This window comes from Podarcis erhardii (genome assembly GCF_964252035.2).
Source record: "Podarcis erhardii genome assembly, chromosome: 6".
Classification (NCBI taxonomy): domain Eukaryota; kingdom Metazoa; phylum Chordata; class Lepidosauria; order Squamata; family Lacertidae; genus Podarcis; species Podarcis erhardii.
The window spans coordinates 61,896,181-61,917,422 of NC_138510.1; the positions used below are offsets into that span (position 1 = coordinate 61,896,181).

Sequence of the window (21,242 nt, forward strand, 5' to 3'; positions counted from 1 at the left end):
TGTGCCTAGCAAGCTTTTCAGCAATAAAATATGTGGGAAACAGTTGAAAAAAGTCATGTATCAACATTATGCAAATAACATGTGCCAATAATAAAGAAAAGGCTGTATTGTATTCTGACTTAAGAGAGCTGGCCAGCAATCGCTAGGATTTTCACAGGAAAGCATGGAGATTGTTAACTAAGTCATTTATCACCAGTTCCTGTTTCCGCTTGCTGTCATTTTCCAGCCTGTGTGCCCTTCTGTCGCAGACACCCAGGTGCCAAGCTCTAATTTTGCTTCACCTGAACTGCTGCACTGCAACCTTCCCAGCCAACATGTGTATTATTCCTTTGCCTTATTCCCTGCTAGTTTGAAGAGAACTCTAGAGAGCTGACAGCTACTGCTAATGAATTCTCCATGCACCCTGAGGAGCACTAATCCAGATTCTGCAGAAATTTCATTAGCACTCTGTGGCCTAAAAATCTGTTTAGCTAGAGGAGGTTTTCGATTTTTTCATACACGAGACTGCACAGCTAAAACTTGGCAGCTGGGCACCAGATTTGGTTGGCAAATGAAATGTTTCGGTGAAATACTCTTGCTGTATTAGAACACATAGGAATTCTAACCTCTCAAAGCTTTCCTAGAGTTTATTCTGTAAATTCTCTCATACTTGGTCTAGTTAAGAAGCCAAGCAGAATTGTGTTGTCTGACTACCATCCAGTCTCTTTGAACCTTTTTTAAACACAGATGTTGGGCATCCATATGTAAAAGAAAAACAAGTGCTTCCATGTGACTTATTTGTTTAACATTAGTGTCAGCAACTGTCTGTGAGAGTTCTTAGTAGCACAATCTGTCAGTGCTTCTGGAAGTTCTCATCCAATGTCATAGTGAGGGGAGCAGGTTGCAGGTGTTATTTATTCATTCTTTAGTGAGACAATGGATGGATACTGGATAAAAAAAGCTCTGGTAACTTCCATTTTGGATTTGGCCTTCCAGAGGACTGGAAGCCTCTGCAGGTACGAAATACAACTTGGTGCCTTCCTTCATCCTTACCGGTTTTGCCTTTGCATTTCAGACAAGCCAACACAGTGTTCATAGCCACTTTCACCCTACATTTGCTCCAGTTATCTCCACTTTACAGAATTTTGTCAGCACTAAGAGGTCGTCTGCTAATTCCTCTCACAGAAACTCAGGTATGGGACAGAACCTGCAAACCAATACAACCCTGTGAATTATGCTGAATGTTCACTGCCATCTTATTCTGTTCATTTATAAAACCTAGTTAGGTATTTACTTCTGTATGTAGCAAGGAAGCAATTCTTAGCAATAACTCCTAAATATGAATTATTCTGTGAAATATGGAGCAGATGATTAGGAGTTTCTAATGTGCTAATTACAGTTTCTCACATTGTATTTGAAGTGGCCCAGGTCCTGTTTTTTCTTTTTTTGAGTCCACTTTGTGCAACATCTAAAGTTGGCTGTTACCTACTAAGGTTCAGGGGCTAATAAACTACTTAATTTGTAAAGGGCAACTGGCATATCCAACTCATTTCTAAATACTGAAGGAAAAGCCCAACCAGACTTTAATTTTTCAGCTATATGGTTCCCCCCAGATATATCTGCAATTAATTCTAGTTATGAACATTTTAGTGTATGTAGTTATGCATTGTAAGGTATTTATTTGGGGTGTTCACTGACCAAAATATTTGCCTATAAGGTAGCAGACTTTATGCACTCTGCAGGAGCTACTATGCTTGCACATTTCACCCATTGTCTAGAAAACCTATAGCTAATTTTTAAGCTCCCCATAGTGATCAGGGCGGAGAGCAAATTCAAACAGACCCCAAACTACATTGGTCAGCTTACAAAGCACTTCAGATTGCTGTTTTCCAAAGCACTGAATTAGGTTCCAAGGCTTGCAATTGAAGACCTCTAGTATTTATATCATTTGCAACAAACCTACTAAAGCAAAAGTTAGGCAAAGGACACCCATATTGTATCACCATCTCTAGGCAAAGATATGCAACAGTCACCTTGTGTCTATAGGGGGTATACACTTGAACACACTTCAGTGGATAATGGGTTCCCCACTTCCATGCTCAGTGAATGGCAGGCGCTAAGTCCTCTTCCAGTTGCATAATGTATTTCTTGCTCTGGCATAAACAAGCTTTTCATCAGTGATAATTTTGAAACGGCAACCAGGGACTATAATCTCCTGATGGCATTATCTCTTAATTACAGAAACTAATTGTTCATTTCTTTATTAGTTGGGACAGATATGAGCCCGAGGACTGTGGAAATAACAAGAGTGAGTGGCTTTTCTTACTTTTCAAAGCATTTAGTTCTTATTTTAAGTGAAAGGAGCTACATAAGGTTCTTCCCGTGTGTAAAAGTTAGCCGCGTTTGTTTCTTTAAAAAAAAAAACCCAAAACATTTCTAGATTTGTTTCTAAAAAAAATAAATGTTCAGTTTTTATTTACAGATTTATTTATTTTTTTAATGAGAGGTGATGAACTCACTTTGGGCTGATGGGGACATGGGACCAAAACAGAGTTTGGCCATTTTGCTCACCCATCCTTAGTAAAATTATATTAATACCTACTAGTGGTGTAGTAGTCAGATTGTATAGTTTTATTTGTTGTGGCCTTTGTATGTGATGTATGTGCCATCATCTTTCTGCAGCTTATGTGTATGAGTTGCTACCAAATTAAGGGTTTTGTGGATCAATAGGAGTCTCATATAAAAGAACCAGTGGCTGCCTTTAGGTTGTGTTTTACTTTTCCAAATGAACAGGCTTTCCATACACGCATAAGGATTATATCCTGTACTTAGTTGTTGCTAAATCAATATTGAACGATGCACAGGAAATTGCTAGAAATTTCGCACCACTGTCATGCTTGGTTTTATTTATTACTAAGGCCCATGTGTTAAATGTCTTGAATGATGTCAACACAAATGGTTATGTTGCTAACCTCTCTGTTAAGGGTCCAAATGATGCTCTTGGTATCAGTATAGCTGGGGGCAAAGGAAGCCCATTGGGAGACATTCCAATCTTCATCGCCATGATTCAAGCCAGTGGAGTAGCAGCACGTACACACAAACTAAAAGTAAGTGAAAAAGATAAAATTATCCATATATATTGTCTTTTTTTTCTTGTTGCTGATTTTATTCCCCCCCCCCCCCAAGAAAACTGCAAGGGTTATATACTGTTGGATATACTCGGACAGGCATTTCCATTCTATTTCCAACTGTGAAATGTGCTTCTTTCTTCTGATTAGCAAAACCACCTATGTCAACTACTGTGAGTGATTGCATAACAGTAATAATAGAAAATTGCCTTTTAAATGGACTCTGGTTTCTGGAACCAAGGGTGTGAGTCCTGTCATGCAATCTGCCATTTCATCAAAGCAAGGAAGCTGAAAGAACACAAATTGTCTCTATGAATTTACTTAAAACCCATATGGATTGTCTTGTGCTAGATCCACTGTCCTGGTCTGTGCTTCACATTAAACCATAGTTCAAAGCAACCTGTGATGTCATGTGAATAAGCAGTTTGCTGGTGCACACTGGTCAGAAGTTCCCATAGTGTTGCACCCCTGATCCTGCACTGCAGGCACAGCACAGCCAAAGCCTGGCTTGTCATGTCATATGGACCAGGGCTCATGTTTCCTCCAAACAAAACATAAGTATTGTTCTTGGCTTATTGCTTCTGATTTGGCAGTTGGTTTCACTCACATTAAATTATAGTTAGTTTTAAACTCTGGTTTAAGATGATCTGCAAATTGGGCCATTGTGTGTCTTCTATGTACCTTCATCTCTGCCAAACTCTAAGAAATATGATTGCTATTTAACCAAGTATTTGGTGATTGAGCAGCCACTTCAGACACTTAAAATGTGCTCAACACTATGTTATTTGACTTTCCTGATGAAAAGTGTGTAGAGAACTTAAATTGTGACCCGGGACATCTACTGGTACAGCCATAGGTTCAAAGCAATTATTTCTGTCATTGCCACCATGTATGTTTCAGCTTCTGCAATCATAGGAACTCTTTCCAAGTGCCAGCAGCTGTTTTGGCAAACAGCCCAAGTCCCCAGGGACCCCACAGAATACACTGGGTGGCAAAGATCCTGAATGTCTTACTTAGCCCTAAATGTTTAGGGTATTCAGTAAAGATATGCATAGAAATAACCTCTTTAAAAAAGGGGGGGGGAAGAAATGTCTCCCGTGGAAAGCCGAAGCATGTTTTGATTGCCTGAAGTGGCTCCGAGATTTAGTTCCTACTATTTGGTTAATAGTACCATTTTATGTTTGAAGGTAGAATATCTTTGTAGCTTTTGTATCAATATACTTAACCGTAGTGATGTAAAGATGCAAGTATAAGTACCATAAAGATTATGGTTGCCTAAAAACAGCAAGATAAGATATAAGTGCCTTCTTTCCTAAACTGTTCATGCACTCTCGCTAAAAGAAAAAGAGCTTGCAGAGAGGCATTTCAACTGTTTACTATACAGCTCTGGAATTCTTCCCACTCAGAAAACAACAACAACTTATCCTGGGAACATGGGGAGCCATATTGTGTGCACCACTGGTACACATATGTACCCTACAGCGATTTCCATGATAGCAGTAGTACTCTACTCCGTACCACATGTCAGGGATGAATTTGTGTATAGGAAGAAGATTGTGTGGGGAAACAAGCTGCCTTTTCACTGTGTGAACTGGCCTCAAGACTAAACTTCATCTGGATCTGCTGTTTGGGTCGACCTGCTTCTTTAGGTGAATGTTAGGACTCTGTGTGGAGGTGATGAGGCCAGTGAATAACTGTCATGCCATTTATGTCACGCTTTATTTAAGTGAGACAAATGGAAAATTAAAAAGGCTGTTGCAGAAAATTAATACTAAACCCTATATCATCAATAGTAAGTATTGGTTCCTATGTACCCCATTGACATCTGTGGTCACAGATATACTATCTACCAGAGATCATGTGATTTCTCTCATGACGCTGCATATTGAAAGAATGTGCTTTTGTGCACCGCATGCATGTGCTTGGACTGCTGTAGGCTTTTGCTACTTAGGATGTGTTTTGGTGTAATTCTCTGCTTTGTTTCTTTTGTCTCTTTGTTTGTGTTCTACTACTTCCAGGAGAAGTGTTTTCTCCTCCCTATGAAAAGTACTCAATGATCAGCGAAAATATAGCAGATCTCTATTGTCTTTCTATAACCGGGAAACATGAGTATGCAGAGCCAGAACTTGCAAGAAACGTTGAGCTTTCTTCCAATTTTCCTTAATGCCAGCAATTTTTCTGTAGCTATTGTACTTTTTTTTTCTTCCCCCTTTTAGGTTGGCGATCGGATTGTCAGTATTAATGGGCAGCCTTTGGATGGGCTGTCTCACGCTGATGCAGTTAATCTGTTGAAGAATGCTTTCGGGAGCATTATCCTGCAGGTATGATGATAAATTGAACATGCGGCTGCACAAGGATAGATAAATGGTGTTTTTAAAGAAAAGGCTGAGCATCAGTGGCACAAGGCATCACAGCACGGCAAGGCTCTTGCTGATTTGAATTATGCAAGATGAAAGCAAGAAATTATTTCAGTCTAGAGTGCTTTATTCTTTTTTTACAAAAATAATATTTATTGAGAGTTTAAAGATTACAAAAAGAAAGAAAAAAAATTAAAACAAATCAATATAATACAATACAAAAACAAAAACACTACGTAAAACATTGAATTAACAAAACAAAACAAAACCAATTAAAAACACTTCTAATATTTTCAATCTTAACTTTCATTCACTTGTTTCATTGACTTCCTCACGCCTCCCTTTTTGTATTCCACTTCAATTAACTGTTTCAGCAATTCCTTTCCATCTTCCTGTTTTCTGTCCTGTAATTAATCTTAACATATTCTAACCTTATTTTTTTCCCTTTAATACATTAACAATCTATATGTACCTAGTTCCTTATAACATTTCTGCCAAAGCCATATAGAGTGCTTTATTCTTGTCCATACACACTGAGAACATGATCCTATAAAACTGTGAGGGGGAGAGGGAACGACTTCTTGCTGTACATGAAAAATCATCTAGGCTTTCAGTTTCTGTCACTTTTGAAACAAAAACAAATTCCCCCATCTTGCTACATAGGTTTGATGGTGCTGCCCATCATGTTAACCTTATTTGTTCTTCAAAGCAGGAGGGGGCACAAGAAATAGCATTGCTTCTTTTGAACCACTATATATGGCTGGTTATCAACCAAGTGGCAGTATTTGGATAGTACAATTGATCTTTCATCTTAATTTGGCAGGAGGAAGGGAAAAGGTGTGTTATCTAGTAAGATGTACTCCCTTTGTGTTTGTATGGGAAAGCATTTATTTTCTTAGCAGAGCTAATGAACATGCTTACAGCTCATATATATATATATATATATATATATATATATATATATATATATGGGCATGCTCTTAATAAAACCAAACTTTTTTCATAGGGTTGCCTTGATAAAGGGGTAGGGTCATACACATTGCCCTAAGGAAGGAAATAATGGGGCAGGGAGTTAAACGCTTTTAAATACCACGCTACCCCCCACTCCTGGATTTAAGCAATTCACACAAGCGCTCATTCTCAGCAATAACCCATATGGGGCCAGAACCATAAATGTTATGAATGCATAGCAAACAGAAGAAAGGCAAATTTCTAATGCACTGGTGCCACTCCACAAGAAAGAGGAATGCAAAACCACAAATTCCAGGAGGAATATAAATGGGGATTTAAAAACATCCCTCATCTGCCCCTGTTCTAGCTCTTGTCTTATCCGTAAATGCCTTTGCTAGTGCAATAAATGGTAAACTGACAAAATTAAAGCTGCTATCTGAGGTTGTTAGACTCACTCCATATAGTGAATGCTGCCATGATTGTAGCCAAAATGGGGCCCTCTGGAGAAGGCGATCTATCAGGATTCTCAGGGAAACCCAAATGTTTGCAGAACTTTACAGAATCTTTTTTTAAAAAAATGTAAGGGGCAAAACTCCATTTAAGAAAAGAGCCCAAAGAGGGTTTGGGGGAGCATATCTGCTTTATGTAGATTTTGTTGAAATTAGTCTGATAAGGTAAGGCCTGCCTGTGCTCAGGGCAATAGGTTCTAATGATAGTAACAGGTGCTAAGCAAGATTTTAAAATACTGAAACTTGGCAAATTAACAAAAATAATTTTGTTAGATAGCCAATCTAATGCAACTTAGGTCACCATTATCACCACATGAACAAGCCCAGAATAAAAATCCCAGCCGAAGTTGGATGGTGAACTTTATGAGCAGATGCCATAGTTGTTAATAAACAGTGAAGTGACATTTGTTTGCATCTTTGAAAGTTAATAGAAAATAGCACTGACATGAGCTGGGCATATGACCATACTACTGCTGTCACTCCAGAAGTATTGTGATTATACCTATACTGTCCCCAAAATGAGAACAGTATTATTTTAAAATGGCAGGAAACCAGATTCTATGGGGATACAAGATTAAATATACTTGCTCATGACATGTCTGTTACTCATTACATGTCTGTTATATCAACACTTCCAGAAAAGCAGATTGTTCAGTTATTCATCTTTTAAAAGGCTACCTCTCCCCCCTGCAGTATGGTTCTTATTTAATAATAATTGACCTACAAAAATAATACAATGCACATATTTTAATTGTTTGTTATTTATTCACTTTCAATTTTTGCATTAAATATGCATTAAAATTAAAATTTCTACCAAAAAAAAATCTTTTTTTGTAGAAAAAACATTTAAGAGTCATTGTGCAACTTGTCTTGTTTACGTTCCTGTATCCAAACAGATCAGCAAAAAAAATGGATGTGATGAATAGGAAATGGTTATATTTCATTTTAAATAACTGTACTTCTCATTTGCCCATTGATGAATTCGCACCACAGAAGTGAACTCATCCTATCAATTTGATAATCATGAGTGACACATCATTAAGTAATTCTATTATCTGCTAAACCACCTCATAGTCACTGGCTATGAAAGGTCAGATAATTGTATCCACTGGTGTGGAAAGCTTTATAGTCTATATGTCCTGGGGTAGGATGGCAAAGGAGTTTGTTAATGCTGTTTGCAAATGGGAGATTAGGATCCTGGGGGAATATTTCATCCCTCCTCGCTGTCTGGATGCTGCTAGTTAATTTAATCAGCTGTCTGCAGGTGTAGTAATGAGATAAGGGGAAGCTTTTTGCAAGGTTGTTGAACTTTGATATGCTCTTACTGCCAGCCACAGATGGGTGAATATAGATATGTCCTCCTGCCAGGTTTTGCTGTTGTTTTTAACCACAAAGCACGAGCATTTTAGCTGTTTTCCCATCCTACTGGAAAATTATAGTATTATTCTGCCTTATGAGTAAGACAGAACAAGCATATAAAATATTATCTGCTGTTTAATCAATATGCTGTGATTCTGAAATCTGGACCATTTATTTTAAGAACACTGAGGGTTAGGATATCAAAACTGGACCATGCCACTAGATTTCTTCTCTTATGTGAACCAACTTATGTGAACCTTTTATTAGCTGACTCAGTAATACATTAATTGGGTGAAAAGACATGCTGGCTTCTTTTAGAGATAGGCATGTTTCACCATTCTTGCATTGGGTCATCTTATAAATGAACCAACCTATTACCCCCCAGTTGGTAAGTAGCTCAATTTATGGCCAGTCCAATCCAAGTTTTCATGGAAGCAGCTTTCAGCAAAACAACACAGATGTAAAAGAATAAAATGTGGAGGGGAGGCAAAGAAAACCCCCACAGAGGACTTTTGGCCAAGACAATCTCCTGTAGGAGTGGTCATTTGACACCCAGCTCCCTGTAGCCGGATAATTTTCTAATGCTGTTCCTCTTCTTGGAGGTAAAGCTTAATGTGTTCTTGCAATGAATACAGGTAAGGCAAAAGGGGTAGGAGTTTAATATGTTCAACTACTTGCTTTCCAAGTCTAGAAGAAAATAAGCATCATACATGTGTGCATTTATACAGGCTGCAGTCCTATAGATGCTTAACTGGAAGTAAATCTCATTTAACTCGGGGGATTTACTTCTGGGCAAACATACCTTCTTTTCTTTTGAAAAGCTGAATAGGGGTAGATCTTGACACAACAAAAAGTGTTTCTGGAAAGCGTGTTGCAAACTTCATAATGGGAAATCACGTTGGCTAAAGGTGGGACTCCACAGCGCCATCTGGTGTCACAGTGTTAAAATGCTTTTTCTTTACTAATGTAGCTGAGTCCCAGGTTATATAAATGGCTTTCATTAGCCTTCTCTCTAGGCACAAATGATGTCTTTATCCACTTAGCTTTAACAATGCTACAGTCTTGAGTGCTTCCTCAATTCACTCATCAGTTAAAGTTCTGTTTTAATTAGGAAAAGTGGCTTTCTAAGAATACAGAATACATTTGCTGCTTGATAATATGCTAGCTAAGATATATGTTTAGATTTGTCACTTTCACTTTGTCTTGCAGGTTGTAGCTGACACCAACATCAGTGCCATCGCCAGCCAGCTAGAGAGCATGACTGCTAGCACTAATTTTAGCCCACCTACAGAAAACCATCCTGAAGACCCAGAGTAAGTATGCATGTTGTGCTGAAGAAGCTGAGAATGCTCTCAGTTTAACGGCATTGATATTTGGACTTGCGATCAGTTTTAACAAATTACTTTGGACTTTGAGCATGTATTATAATTTGTCCCTTGCTTTCTATAGCTAAAAGGCTTTTAAGTTGCCATAACAATTTGTACTTCCAATACTCCAAAATTTTGAATTCCATGCTGTTGTCAAAAATTGCCATTAGTTAGGTGCAGCAGATGGTATGGCTGCTAGTGAAACCGGTTGAATGGTTTAGCTGGAGTGATTTCATTGTGGTATGTTGAGAATCAGAAAGTATATGAGGTGGTGTTGTCTAAATCTTGGTTCTTCCCCATGTTGTCTGAAATAATGGAGATGCATATAAATGGATTGTAGAGGGGGGTGGATTGTAGCTTAATACACATTGTGAGATTTTCCAAATTCGGTGGGATGAAAGATTTATGCTGCAATCTATACCATCTTACTTGGACATAATCGAACTTAGTGGGGCTTACATTTGAATACACATGTCCACTATCAGTCTTCATGCATAAATCTAATAGATTGTCACACCATGGGCAAATGAGTCTTTTCTCTGTAGTCAAGATCCACAAATGCACTGGAGTTTTCCTTGTAAAATGCCACCCTGTCCATTTGATTGAAATACTTAGGGAGTCCAAGTGTGTTTTATAAGCTGGTCTCCGACCGTAATAAATTATCTATTCTATTCTATTCTACTTAGGGAGTCTTTTTCCTTAATGTACCTCTTGCCTTATGCATCTTACTTTTGCTACTTCCTTGTGACATCTTTCAGTCTGAATAATGTCAGGGTTGTATTTATCCAGTGATTCTTAATAAGCATTGCACAATGAAAAATTTTTCATACAACACATGATCTCTAGACCTTGTGAAAGGAGAGGAGGGGAGGAGTATATCAGCAAGAGAAAGAGAAAACCAGTGGGGTTTCCAGTGGCATTGCGGGGGGGAGGGGAGTGGACCTCAGTCTCCTACCTTGCTTCTTGCCCTTCTTCATGACTAAAAGAAGCCCTATAAATTAGGCATATAAGCAACTCTGCAATTTCCTACATGGTATGGGTTGTACCATTCTCCTTTTCTTAGTATAGACTTTGGGTAGGGTCGCTGCTCTTTTTAGAACTTGGGTAGGGAGCACCCTGCCTGTATGTCAGTAGACCCAATGGTACATCCCATCTCTATTATTTTAGGAACAAGGGTTAGATATGCTTTTGTTGTTCAAGAGCACCTGTTGAAATGCTTGGCTGTCCTCAGCCTCTTCCCTTGACAGATTATGTAAACATTTTTGTTTTCAGCTGCTAGTCTTGAATATAATTGCTAATAACACAAAAATATGCAAATATGAATCTTCCAGGCTGCCAGAAGATTTGGAGGGTTTTATTATTATTACTATTCTGATTGACTTGTGACAACCAATCCTCCTGAGTTTCCTCCACTGATGTGTTGTCATGTTGATTCTGCTCCTATCTGGCTATGTTTTCGCTTGAGCTGAGTTATGACAACTACAATTCCAGATGATCTGCCCTTAGAGAAATTAAATGAAGAACAGCTTTGCCCACTCTTCCTGAAAAAGCTTCTAGATGCATGCTCCAAAAAGTTTCTCTTTGGCTTTACTTTTAGTCTTTTCTCCCCCTTTGATTCAAGATAACACCAGGTCACCAAACCTCAAGTTCAGATTACTCTTGGCATCTGTTTCATTGCATGGTGTTGGGTTATTTCTTATCACATGACTCCCCAATCTTCTTGTAAGCATTCCAATTGAGCAATTGGTGTTTTATCTACCACATTTTTCGCTCTATAAGACGCACCAGACCACAAGACGCACCTAGTTTTTGGAGGAGGAAAACAAGAAAAATATATTCTGAATCTCAGAAGCCAGAACAGCAAGAGGGATCGCTGTGCAGTGAAAGCAGCAATCCCTCTTGCTGTTCTGGCTTCTGGGATAGCTGCACAGCCTGCATTCGCTCCATAAGACGCTCACACATTTCCCCTTACTTTTTAGGAGGGAAAAAGTGAGTCTTAGAGAGCAAAAAATACGGTATTTCCTTAATGAGGGTGGCCTCATTTCTGCTGTTGGTTCCATTGCAAGTCAGATGCACATCTCAAAACTTCAAGATTTGTGGTTTGCTAAGCTCCTCTCCAAAGGGGGCTGTCCTGGTATTATTCTCTTCCACATTGGTCGTGGTTAAACAAATATTGGGACTGTCTTCTCTCATCTGTAACTGCCATCATTAGTAGCTTCACTTCTTAGATAGTGAGCTTCATTTTAAAATACATATACTGTGGAATCACAGGTCCATGAACATCTTTCATACAACCACTTTCCTTCCAGCCTGGATCTTCCGAGTAGGAATTCACCTCAATACCATCAACAATCTATAGGTTAGTCCTTGGCTGCTGTAAGCAGAGCACAGGTTTCTGCTAGATATAATTGTTTTGAAAAGTACATGCATCAAGCAAAGCAAATCACTTATGCACTCTTGCTATCCTAGTGTTGCCAACTTTTTGTGAGCTTTCTTCATGCCATGGTTCTCCTCTGTGAACAGCTAAAAACATCAGTAGTTAAACATTTTCTAGTTTTCACTGATGATAAAAAGTTCAGCTGGCCAATGCCTACCTCTTATGCTGCTGACAAAAGCATATAGAGTCAGAGGTGGGGGAAACTCACAGGTCTAGTATAGGTCAACACAGGGCCAGCATCAAAGGTATAGGCATCATTGGGCACTTCCTGAGGGAAACCCATCAAGATGGGCAGGGTATAAATTATTATTTTATTATTATTCTCCAGCAAGGAACCCACTGTCAACCTCCTCAGCCTCCTTGATGTCATTGTTTGTTTATTTGCCCCCTCTCAGCATGTAAGCAGTGAGAAGACTGAGGAGATAGACCAGTATCCTTCACATGCCTTAGTTAGAGTGCAACTTTGGGAAGTTGAGAGGATTAGGCCCAGAGGGAAAGTGTAGTGCAAAGGATTGGACAGTATGGCCATCAGTGAGAAGGAGGGGTCTCAGTGAGGACGTATTTACAAAGGTCCTTCAAAAACCTAGAGCCAGCATTAGTCTCACATAGCTAATTTGTGAGAAAGCCCAGTAGCTCAGTAGTGGAGCGTATCCTTTGTGTACACAAGATCTGAATTTCAGACCTTGGCCTTTCCAATATCAGTGCTTGGAAAGGCTCTTCTGCCTGATTTCCTGTAGAGCTACTGCCAACTAGATCAATACGCACCATTGATCTGTCAGTGTGCAGCCGTTTCAATTAGGTTACCTTTCCACTTATTAAATAAGCTCTGTTTTAAGTGGCGTTTGCTGTGTTTTCCAGATCACCTCAGCCTAAGATTATTGTGTTGGAGAAAGGCTCAGATGGATTGGGATTTAGTATTGTAGGGGGCTATGGAAGTCCCCATGGAGACCTCCCTATTTATGTCAAGACCATTTTTGCAAAGGTAATCAACAAGAAAAGATGAACCTATGCATGTATCTTCGCTGCTTCAAAATACATTTGTAACAACTAATTTCATTTTAATTTGATCAAAGCCACTCTTTGATTGGGGAAAGTGGGGGGCGGTCTGTGACTTTCCATATCTTGGAAAATTGGAACTATACCCCCAGCAGGCTGTTGCTAAAAAAAATTTAAAGTTGTCTATTGACTAGGTGAATGAATGTCATCAGCTGTGTACACACCATACATTTAAAGCACATACCCTCCTCCAAGAGTCCTGAGAGCTGCAGTTTAGCTCTCACAGAGCTACAGCCCACTCCCCACCCTTAACAATGTACAGTTCTTAGCGGGAAAGGTTCTTGAAATGTAAGGTGTGTTTACAGTCAATCCTTTAAAGTTCAGCTTCTATCACATCAGAAAGGTGTTGGGCTCTCAAGCTCTCATATTTGGAATGAAGGCCCCTTTAAAAGCACCAGTCTGAGGTCCAATTCGCAATTAATGTGTGATAACATGTCAAGTTTTTTTAAATAGCAGCTGTGGGGAGGAGCTGATCAGAATTGAGATCTCAGCGCATGGGAAAGGGAGGTTTAACTCTGGTACCAGTGCAAATCCCTTCCCGAGCTACTGTTACCAGGAGAGAAGTTTACACAGCTGCTATTTTGATTTTTCAAAGCCATGCATTTTAGTTGCAGCCGTGCATTTATCATCACTCCTAGTTCACCATGATACCTCTGGCATCAGGTGTATCCTTTGTTCCTCTCCCACTTAAAGATTCAAATAAGTGTTCACGTACCTGTTTCTGGGTGTTTTACTCCTTGTTGATCTGGCGTATCATATTCTTTGTTCATTGCATTATTTTCTGTATTTGCATATTTCTTACTCCCAACTGAACAGTTTGGGGCATTATATGACAAGGTTGCATCAAATTTTATGCACAGCCCGTTGTGCATATCTTGTTTCAATCTTTGCTTAGATGTGCAGAATCTGAAATGTGAAACAGACATTAAAAAAAAAGATGTCTCTGTCAAAAAAATTATAAACTGACAGGCATGTGGAATATTGGAGAGCTGAGAACATATAAAAATGCCCACAATCAGTTTTTTTAAGAAAGAAAAAAGTTAAAAGGGGAGTATTAGAAAATGGGACACTGTTTGCAATCAGATTAGCACAGCTTCAGGTATTTAGTTTAGACATTAATTTAAAAAAAAAACAAATCAGGAGTCCTGCCATGGCCACCTGGAATTCTATGCTTGAGGGAGGCTCCTGTTGTGACCCAGCAACTCAGCAATTCACCCAGCAACTGACACAAATAGTATATACATCAGTTATCTCATCTTGCAAAGCTGGCAACACTGACCTACTTGGCCAGCATTGTGTTAGTTTAAAAAAAAAAAAAAAAGTGGGACAATTTTACATCATCAGTTCACATTTTCAACAAGCTGTGTGTCTGTGATTTGAAGCCATGTGTGCAAATCTTTATCCTATGATGCATGACTTATTCCTTCCAGAGTTCTTATGTGGGCTATCAGTACACATCTTTTGAAAAGTGGTGCTTCTGCTAACAGCAGCCTGCTGAGTAATAGTGCAGCAAAGGAAGTTCTCCTCGCCCTTCCCTAAAAGCAGATGGCTAGCCACTGTGTGGCCGATAGCAATCTCTGGAAAGCTAAATCAGCAGCACAAGATGCGGGGGGGGGGTGAATCTCAAAAGGACAACTTTATGGATACTTGGTACTCGTTTATGCAATATGCAAGAACTAGCCCACACAGTGAGAGGCTCCCAGAAGTGCATCAGGCCTTATGGAAAGATCTCATTTCCAAACATTGCATGGCCCAGTTGGCAGCCAACCAGGTCTAGAGCAATGAATGTGTGCCTCTATACCATTGATGGCATATGGGACACACACACCTACATGTGCACTTGATTTCCTCTTCAATCTCTTTATTACAGTCAGTAATCAGTATTCAGTTGATTTGATCTTGTTCTGTTTGGTTTTATCAAAAAAAGAACAAAAATGGCAGGGAGTACCATTGACATGCCTAATCTTGGAGGTGGGGGCAGTCAGGTCTAGAGCAGAATCTTCTCTCCACCCCCTTTCCTCATCGTCTGTGAAGTGTTTGAAGCATTAATGGCCACAAATGCTCCGAGAAGCATTAATAATGTTAATGGAATGTCACCGTTGAGGGTGGTTTGTGTATGTCTCTCTTTCTTCTTCTTCTTTAATTAAGCCCCATCAAATTGCTTGGCCTCTGATGTGCCATTTCTGGTTTTTTTTCAGGGAGCAGCTGCAGATGACAGCAGACTGAAGCGTGGCGATCAGATTTTAGCAGTTAATGGAGAGACTCTGGAAGGCGTGACTCATGAGCAAGCTGTAGCAATTCTGAAGCGCCAAAAAGGGACTGTAACACTAACAGTGTTGTCATGAGATTTTGCTGCAAATTCAATCTGGGCTGGATGCAATTTATTTCTGAGCATTGCTAGAGCTGCTATAAAACAATCCTGTGTGGGATGAAAACCCAACTCTGTCTAAATTTAGCACACCATTAATCATGTTGCCTGTGCTGTTTACATCCATTGTAGATGTTCGTTTTGCCTAGTCATTCAAACTAATTGTGAAATCCTTAAGCCCACCCCCCCACCCCCCATTCATCCCTGGTTTCCTTTGAATGTGCTTCCTGGCTCCTGCTTTGCCCAGACCTGTCATCAACCAATAGGAAGTAAAGTCACTGAAACAAAAATCAGCTTATACACAAGAAAGAAATTAGCTTATTGTTGGATCCCATCTCATGCACAGAGATAACTACAGAGTGGCTTTTCATCTCATTCATGGTTTACTTATGTTCATTCTTTTTTTCTTCTTCAGCCATTCCAGAAAACATTAAAAATGTAATTCAATTACTGCTGTTCTAAATGATGAAATGTCAGATTCTCCCATGGGAAATTAATTGTAAACTGTGTTCTAATCATGAAATGTCAACCCTCCCTGTCTAATCTCTCTGGATAGATATTTGTAAGTTAGTGGGAATCATGACAAGTCAATTTCAGCCTCTCCTTAGTTTGTGTGTGCCATTGTTTTAAAGGCTGGCTCCCAAAAATTATTGAGATGGATAGGCATGAGCCTTTTGAAGGGGCTGTCTCATGGGAGCTGGTTCAGTGATAGGGATGGTTTGTACAGTATAAAGCTTAATTGCACAGAGGCAGAAGGAAGCACCTTAACTTGAAATAGGGCTACGCATTATTTATAATGACAATATAGCAAAAGAAACCTGGTGGCTCAAGTTAAATTTATGTAGTACAATGTCATTGTCATCAGTAAACAAAGTGACAATTTTCTATCTAAAGCCTGCAATTTCTGTAGAATGTATGTAAACTGTATGATACAATTAGAATGCAATAACATTCATGTTGATTGTATATGTGCTAAATTGGTCAAAGGTGACACAGTAATCAAAGAAAAGGTGGTTTTGTCTCGTTAAGATTATTGTCTTTGTTTTATGTGCTATGTTTGGATCTAGCTAATCACAAAGTGCTTTAAGCTACTGGAATACTTTCATGGGTGTTCCTTGAATAGTGCCTGGAAGAAGATTTTAAAGGATTTCTACACATCAGTGTGCAGATTAATGCTAGTAATATTTCTAAGAAATGCTAAGAAAATGTCCCAGGAAGAACACTTTAAAGGCTGGAGGCATTCTGTTTGATAAAATATGCTGAAGTTCACACTGCACACCCATAATTAAACTTGAAAAAGCATTTTAGACTTGTTTAAGGATTGTGACCAAAATCTGTTGATCGTTCTAGTTTAGTTTTGACCAAAAATGTGTAATTTGACAGTTCCTAACTATTCTTTTGAATTTGACCCCAGCTTTTGCCCTTTTATGCATATGTTTCTGATATAAAGGATGTTGAGCTTCTATACTGAGATATTTTGCACTCCCTGTGGCTCAAGGCAGAGATCACATGATTGCTGCTTGCAGTTTGCACTCTTCTGTGTGCCACATATAGTACTGCCAAAAATTGCATTGCAACCTGCAACTGAGCTGGTAGGGAAGTAAGTGCTATATGTAAAAGATAAAAAGGCACAATCTGCTAGGAAGTTCTCCTTGCTTTGAGCCCTGTTGAGATGAATGGGAACTGTCTGAACATGGTGTGGGCAGGAAAACCTCCCAATGGATTTGTGCCTCAATTCTTTTAATGAAGCCTGCATTATGCTTCTTCTTTTTTTAAGTATATGGGCTTTTGGTTTGTTTAATAATGCTGACTTCTGTGGGTGGGAGGTAACAAAACATATAGTTCATTTATGTGTGGCAGTAAAATAAAATGTTTTACGACTTCCAAAGATTTGAAATAAAATTCACTTGCAAAAAGTTGGAGGAATACTGGAGCAGAGTCAATATTGCACCAATGCACAGAAGCCTAACTTTATTTTAGAAGAGAACAGATACATCCCAGATGACATTTTTCCTTAAAAGGCATAATAGACTCCTGGAACAAACACTTAAAAATGAGTATCATTCAGGAACATGAGCTAAGGACTGTTGATTCTTAGCAATTTTGTCCCTTGCTAAGTTGTTACTTTTTTTTTTTTTTTTACTTCACACTAAGATCCCAGGGTGGGTTATAGCATTAAAACACAAGATTAAAAACAATATTGCATCAAGTTGTTATAGCAGGCCTGTGAGGGTGTCGGAGCAATGCTCTCTTGGCCAGGCCTTAAACCACTTAATCTTCAACTTTCCCATTTCATAGCTTGCAGATCACTGTCATACCAAGGTGATCTACATGCTCCACAGTGAAAGCAAGGCCAATTGGGAGCATCTGTCACGTGTTCAGCACAACTCGCTATCCCACAGTGAGACAAGAGCCTTAACAGGAGTGCCAGCCACATTAGCTGGGAAATCCCCCCAGGGCATTCAGGAATCCATTTTTGAGGGTAGACCATCTCAGACCATTGCAGAGTAGGGTAGCTATATTCAGCACAAAACTCACCATGGCATTGTCCATCCTGAACACAGCAAGAATACAGTGGTACCTCGGTTTAAGAACAGCCCTGTTTATGAACAGTTACAGATAGGTAGCCATGTTGGTCTGCCATAGTCAAAACAAAACAAATTCCTTCCAGTAGCACCTTAAAGACCAACTAAGTCAGTTCTTGGTATGAGCTTTCGTGTGCATGCACACTTCTTCAGATACCACTTCTTCCTATCTGAAGAAGTGTGCATGCACACGAAAGCTCATACCAAGAACTGACTTAGTTGGTCTTTAAGGTGCTACTGGAAGGAATTTGTCCTGTTTATGAAGTACTCGGTATAAGAACTCCGCAAAACCAAAAGTAGTGTTCCGGTTAGTGAACTTTACCTCGGTCTACGAACAGAAGCTGAAGGGTGTAAGGGCACTGGCGGCCGGGAAAGCGCGCCTCGGTTTAAGAACAGACTTCCCGAATGGATTAAGTTCGTAAACTGAGATCCCACTGTGTTATTAATCTGTTCTAGGGCATACCTAGTCATATATGCTGGACCCTTGGAAATAACACTGAAAACAGAAGAAAGCTAAAACTGCTTTGTAGGCAAATGTTATCTTGCAGCCAATGGCAATAGGAACAGTTTAATGCAAAACAGATTAAGCATGTAATCTGTTGAAATAAGCCCTCTGGTCAATTTCAAGATCAGCAATATGACTCCTCATTAGGTAATAAGCATCCCCTCCCAAGGAACTTCTGCCTACCGAAATAGCTCAGAGACCAGGTGTATAATGTTAAAAGCATCCAGTCTTGATGGTTTTTCTGAGCAGCAGGATCCACCAGTGCCCATTTTAAAATTCATTTTTCAAGTGCGAAAAGCGCTATTCATGTGACCAAGTGGGGCTGCCCTTTAGAGTGACACTGGCATGCTCTTTCAACAGTCACACCTATATAACATATGCTCCAGCTATCCACATCCTTATGTTGGCTTTTGGAGCTGCTTTTGCAGGAAAACAAAATATTTGTATGAGCTGGTAAAATTGCTACTCGCTCAGTGCCCTTGGCCTTCTGCTGACTGAATGGGGGGGGGGGGGCTAAGAGTGTGCCTGTTTTTCCTACAGCCTTACAAGCCCTACACCTACAAGCAGTTTGATAGAAGGAACGGAACAATACAAACCAAGAAAAGATAAGGAGGATGGCAAGAATTTCATTGCCAAGAAGCAATTATTTCCATTATGTGGCTTCAGAAGCAGAAGCTGCATTGCAAACCCCAAGTTTATATCAAAGGGAGACTCAGTGCCATTTGATGGGCATATCATAGGCTCTCCAAGCTGAGTTCCTGCTTCAAAAACACACCCTTAAAGATATTTTCCACATTGACCTACCTCTCTTTAAGATCACAAAGTGGGACGACTTCTCTATTATCTTCAACTTCTTATTGTTTAAGCAATCTTATTCTATGAAATTGAGTTGGAAGAACATGCTCAGCTGAGAATTTTATCTGTCTTTATAGCTCTGTGCTTTCACATTCTTGCCAGATAAGCAGGAAATCTACCCATAACTCTCCAGTTATGAGCCATTAATGTTCTCTGCGGGTCTATCCTCTCTATCTTGGAAAGCAGGTAAAAAGTGAATATATTATTATTGCAGCGCAAAATGGTCTTGGAAAGATATATTTCTTTACTGGCAAATCAAATATAATCACCGCTGCCAGGAACCCTGCCAATAAGCCCATTGCTTTACAATTAAAGTGTTGGAAGTTTGCTAGTTCCATGCGGACAGATTAGGGTGGCCATATTTCCATATTGCCAGTCCCCCAAGGCAACCGCGCAAAAGGCAAGCTCTTCGTCCAGTCAATCCTTTAGGACCAAGGCGGCAAGCGAAGAAAAAGGGGCTCTCACCAGTGCCGCCTTGGCTGCAGATGCAGTGATGAAAATAAATCAGGGGCCACCTCAAACTACCCCCGGCGCATCTGCCAGAGCAGCACACAGGAGCGAGACTCCACAAGGGTTGCCTAAATAAGCTATAGCTTAGGGGCCCACTCTCTTGCCCCCCCCCCAAAAAAAACGCGAAAAAACTGGATGTACATTTCTAAAATATAAGATAAAAAACAAATAAAAACCTACATATAGCAACAGTGTTTTGTGTTATGTAGGCTCCTATGATGTAAGTAATGGGCCCCGCCTGCTAGCCTGCTCCCTAAAATATCACTGGTTTGCTCATTTCTATATATAGGTTGCCTACATTCTGCATGGACCGGTTGCGTGGCAACATGTGCAAATGGCTTTAGATACCAATTAGGTCCATAAATTACCATATTGAACACAAAAAAGCGACAATTTGTTGTTGACAAAGGACAGCTGGACATATAAAGGGCCCCATTACCTTCAGTAGCTTAGGGCTTCATCAAACCTAAATCCAGCCCTGGCTGCCTCACATTGCCACGGTGGCGGTTGGCCACGAGGAGCTCTCTGACCGAGGTGGCGGAGGGAGCCTCCCTTCTCCTCTGCCACTGAAAAAGGGTCAGAGGGTGAAAACACAAATGTCCCACGGTGCCAAAGGGGCAAAGCAAGGGAAAATGTCTGGTGCCCTTCCTCAGAGAAGAAGGAGCGACCTCTGACCGAGAGGGCGGTAGCCTGGCGCTGTGTGGAGGTGTCTGGCACTAGGAGTGGGGTCGGCAGGAGAAGGAGCCTCTGGCTTTGCTTTGCCTCAGAGACAAGAAGCGGCACTTGCCCTCCCAAGTGGAGAGGGATGGGAGGCAACAGCTGCCCCCACATGGTGTGCCTCAGCGCTCCTTGCTCCCCTGCCCCCTCTTCACTCCCTCTTTCACGCGCTACCCCTTGTTGAGCTTTTTCTGGTAACAACATCTGCCCCCAAAATTAAAGTTTTGGGGGATTTTTAAAGCATTTTTTATTTTAAAATGGCCCTACTTGCCATATGTCTGGGTTTTCCGGACATTATGTCAATTTAGCAGAAATCCACCCGGATGCCATTTTTCAGCTCGATTCCTGGATGTGTCCGGGAAACTCTGGACATATGGCAGCCATAGGGTGGATGCATTTAATGTTATTTTAGGATTTTATTCAAGAGCAGCAAGTCTTGCCTGAAGTCACTAGGTTTCCCACGAATATCTGAGTAATCCCTCAAAAGCTAATTGAAAGAAATAATTGTTTCAGTATTATATAAAAAGTGGCATGATCAGTGAACTGATATAGGTCTTGT

The 21,242-nt window shown here is 40.0% G+C and overlaps 1 protein-coding gene across 7 annotated transcripts in view; it reads left to right on the top strand.

Annotated features, from left to right (window-relative positions):
• PATJ (PATJ crumbs cell polarity complex component) overlaps positions 1 to 17,427 on the top strand; it is a 157,752-nt gene extending 140,325 nt beyond the window's left edge. For 6 of the 7 annotated variants that reach the window (XM_081867110.1, XM_081867108.1, XM_081867112.1 and 3 more), the window contains 7 exons: positions 1,055 to 1,172; positions 2,247 to 2,287; positions 2,964 to 3,086; positions 5,324 to 5,428; positions 9,493 to 9,596; positions 12,946 to 13,069; positions 15,342 to 17,427. In XM_081867110.1, the coding sequence (XP_081723236.1) occupies positions 1,055 to 1,172; positions 2,247 to 2,287; positions 2,964 to 3,086; positions 5,324 to 5,428; positions 9,493 to 9,596; positions 12,946 to 13,069; positions 15,342 to 15,488 (762 nt within the window). In that variant the 3' untranslated portion in view covers positions 15,489 to 17,427. The remainder of the gene's footprint in view (positions 1 to 1,054; positions 1,173 to 2,246; positions 2,288 to 2,963; positions 3,087 to 5,323; positions 5,429 to 9,492; positions 9,597 to 12,945; positions 13,070 to 15,341) is intronic. The other variant, XM_081867114.1, reaches the window with a different exon arrangement.
• Positions 17,428 to 21,242: the final 3,815 nt, after the last annotated feature.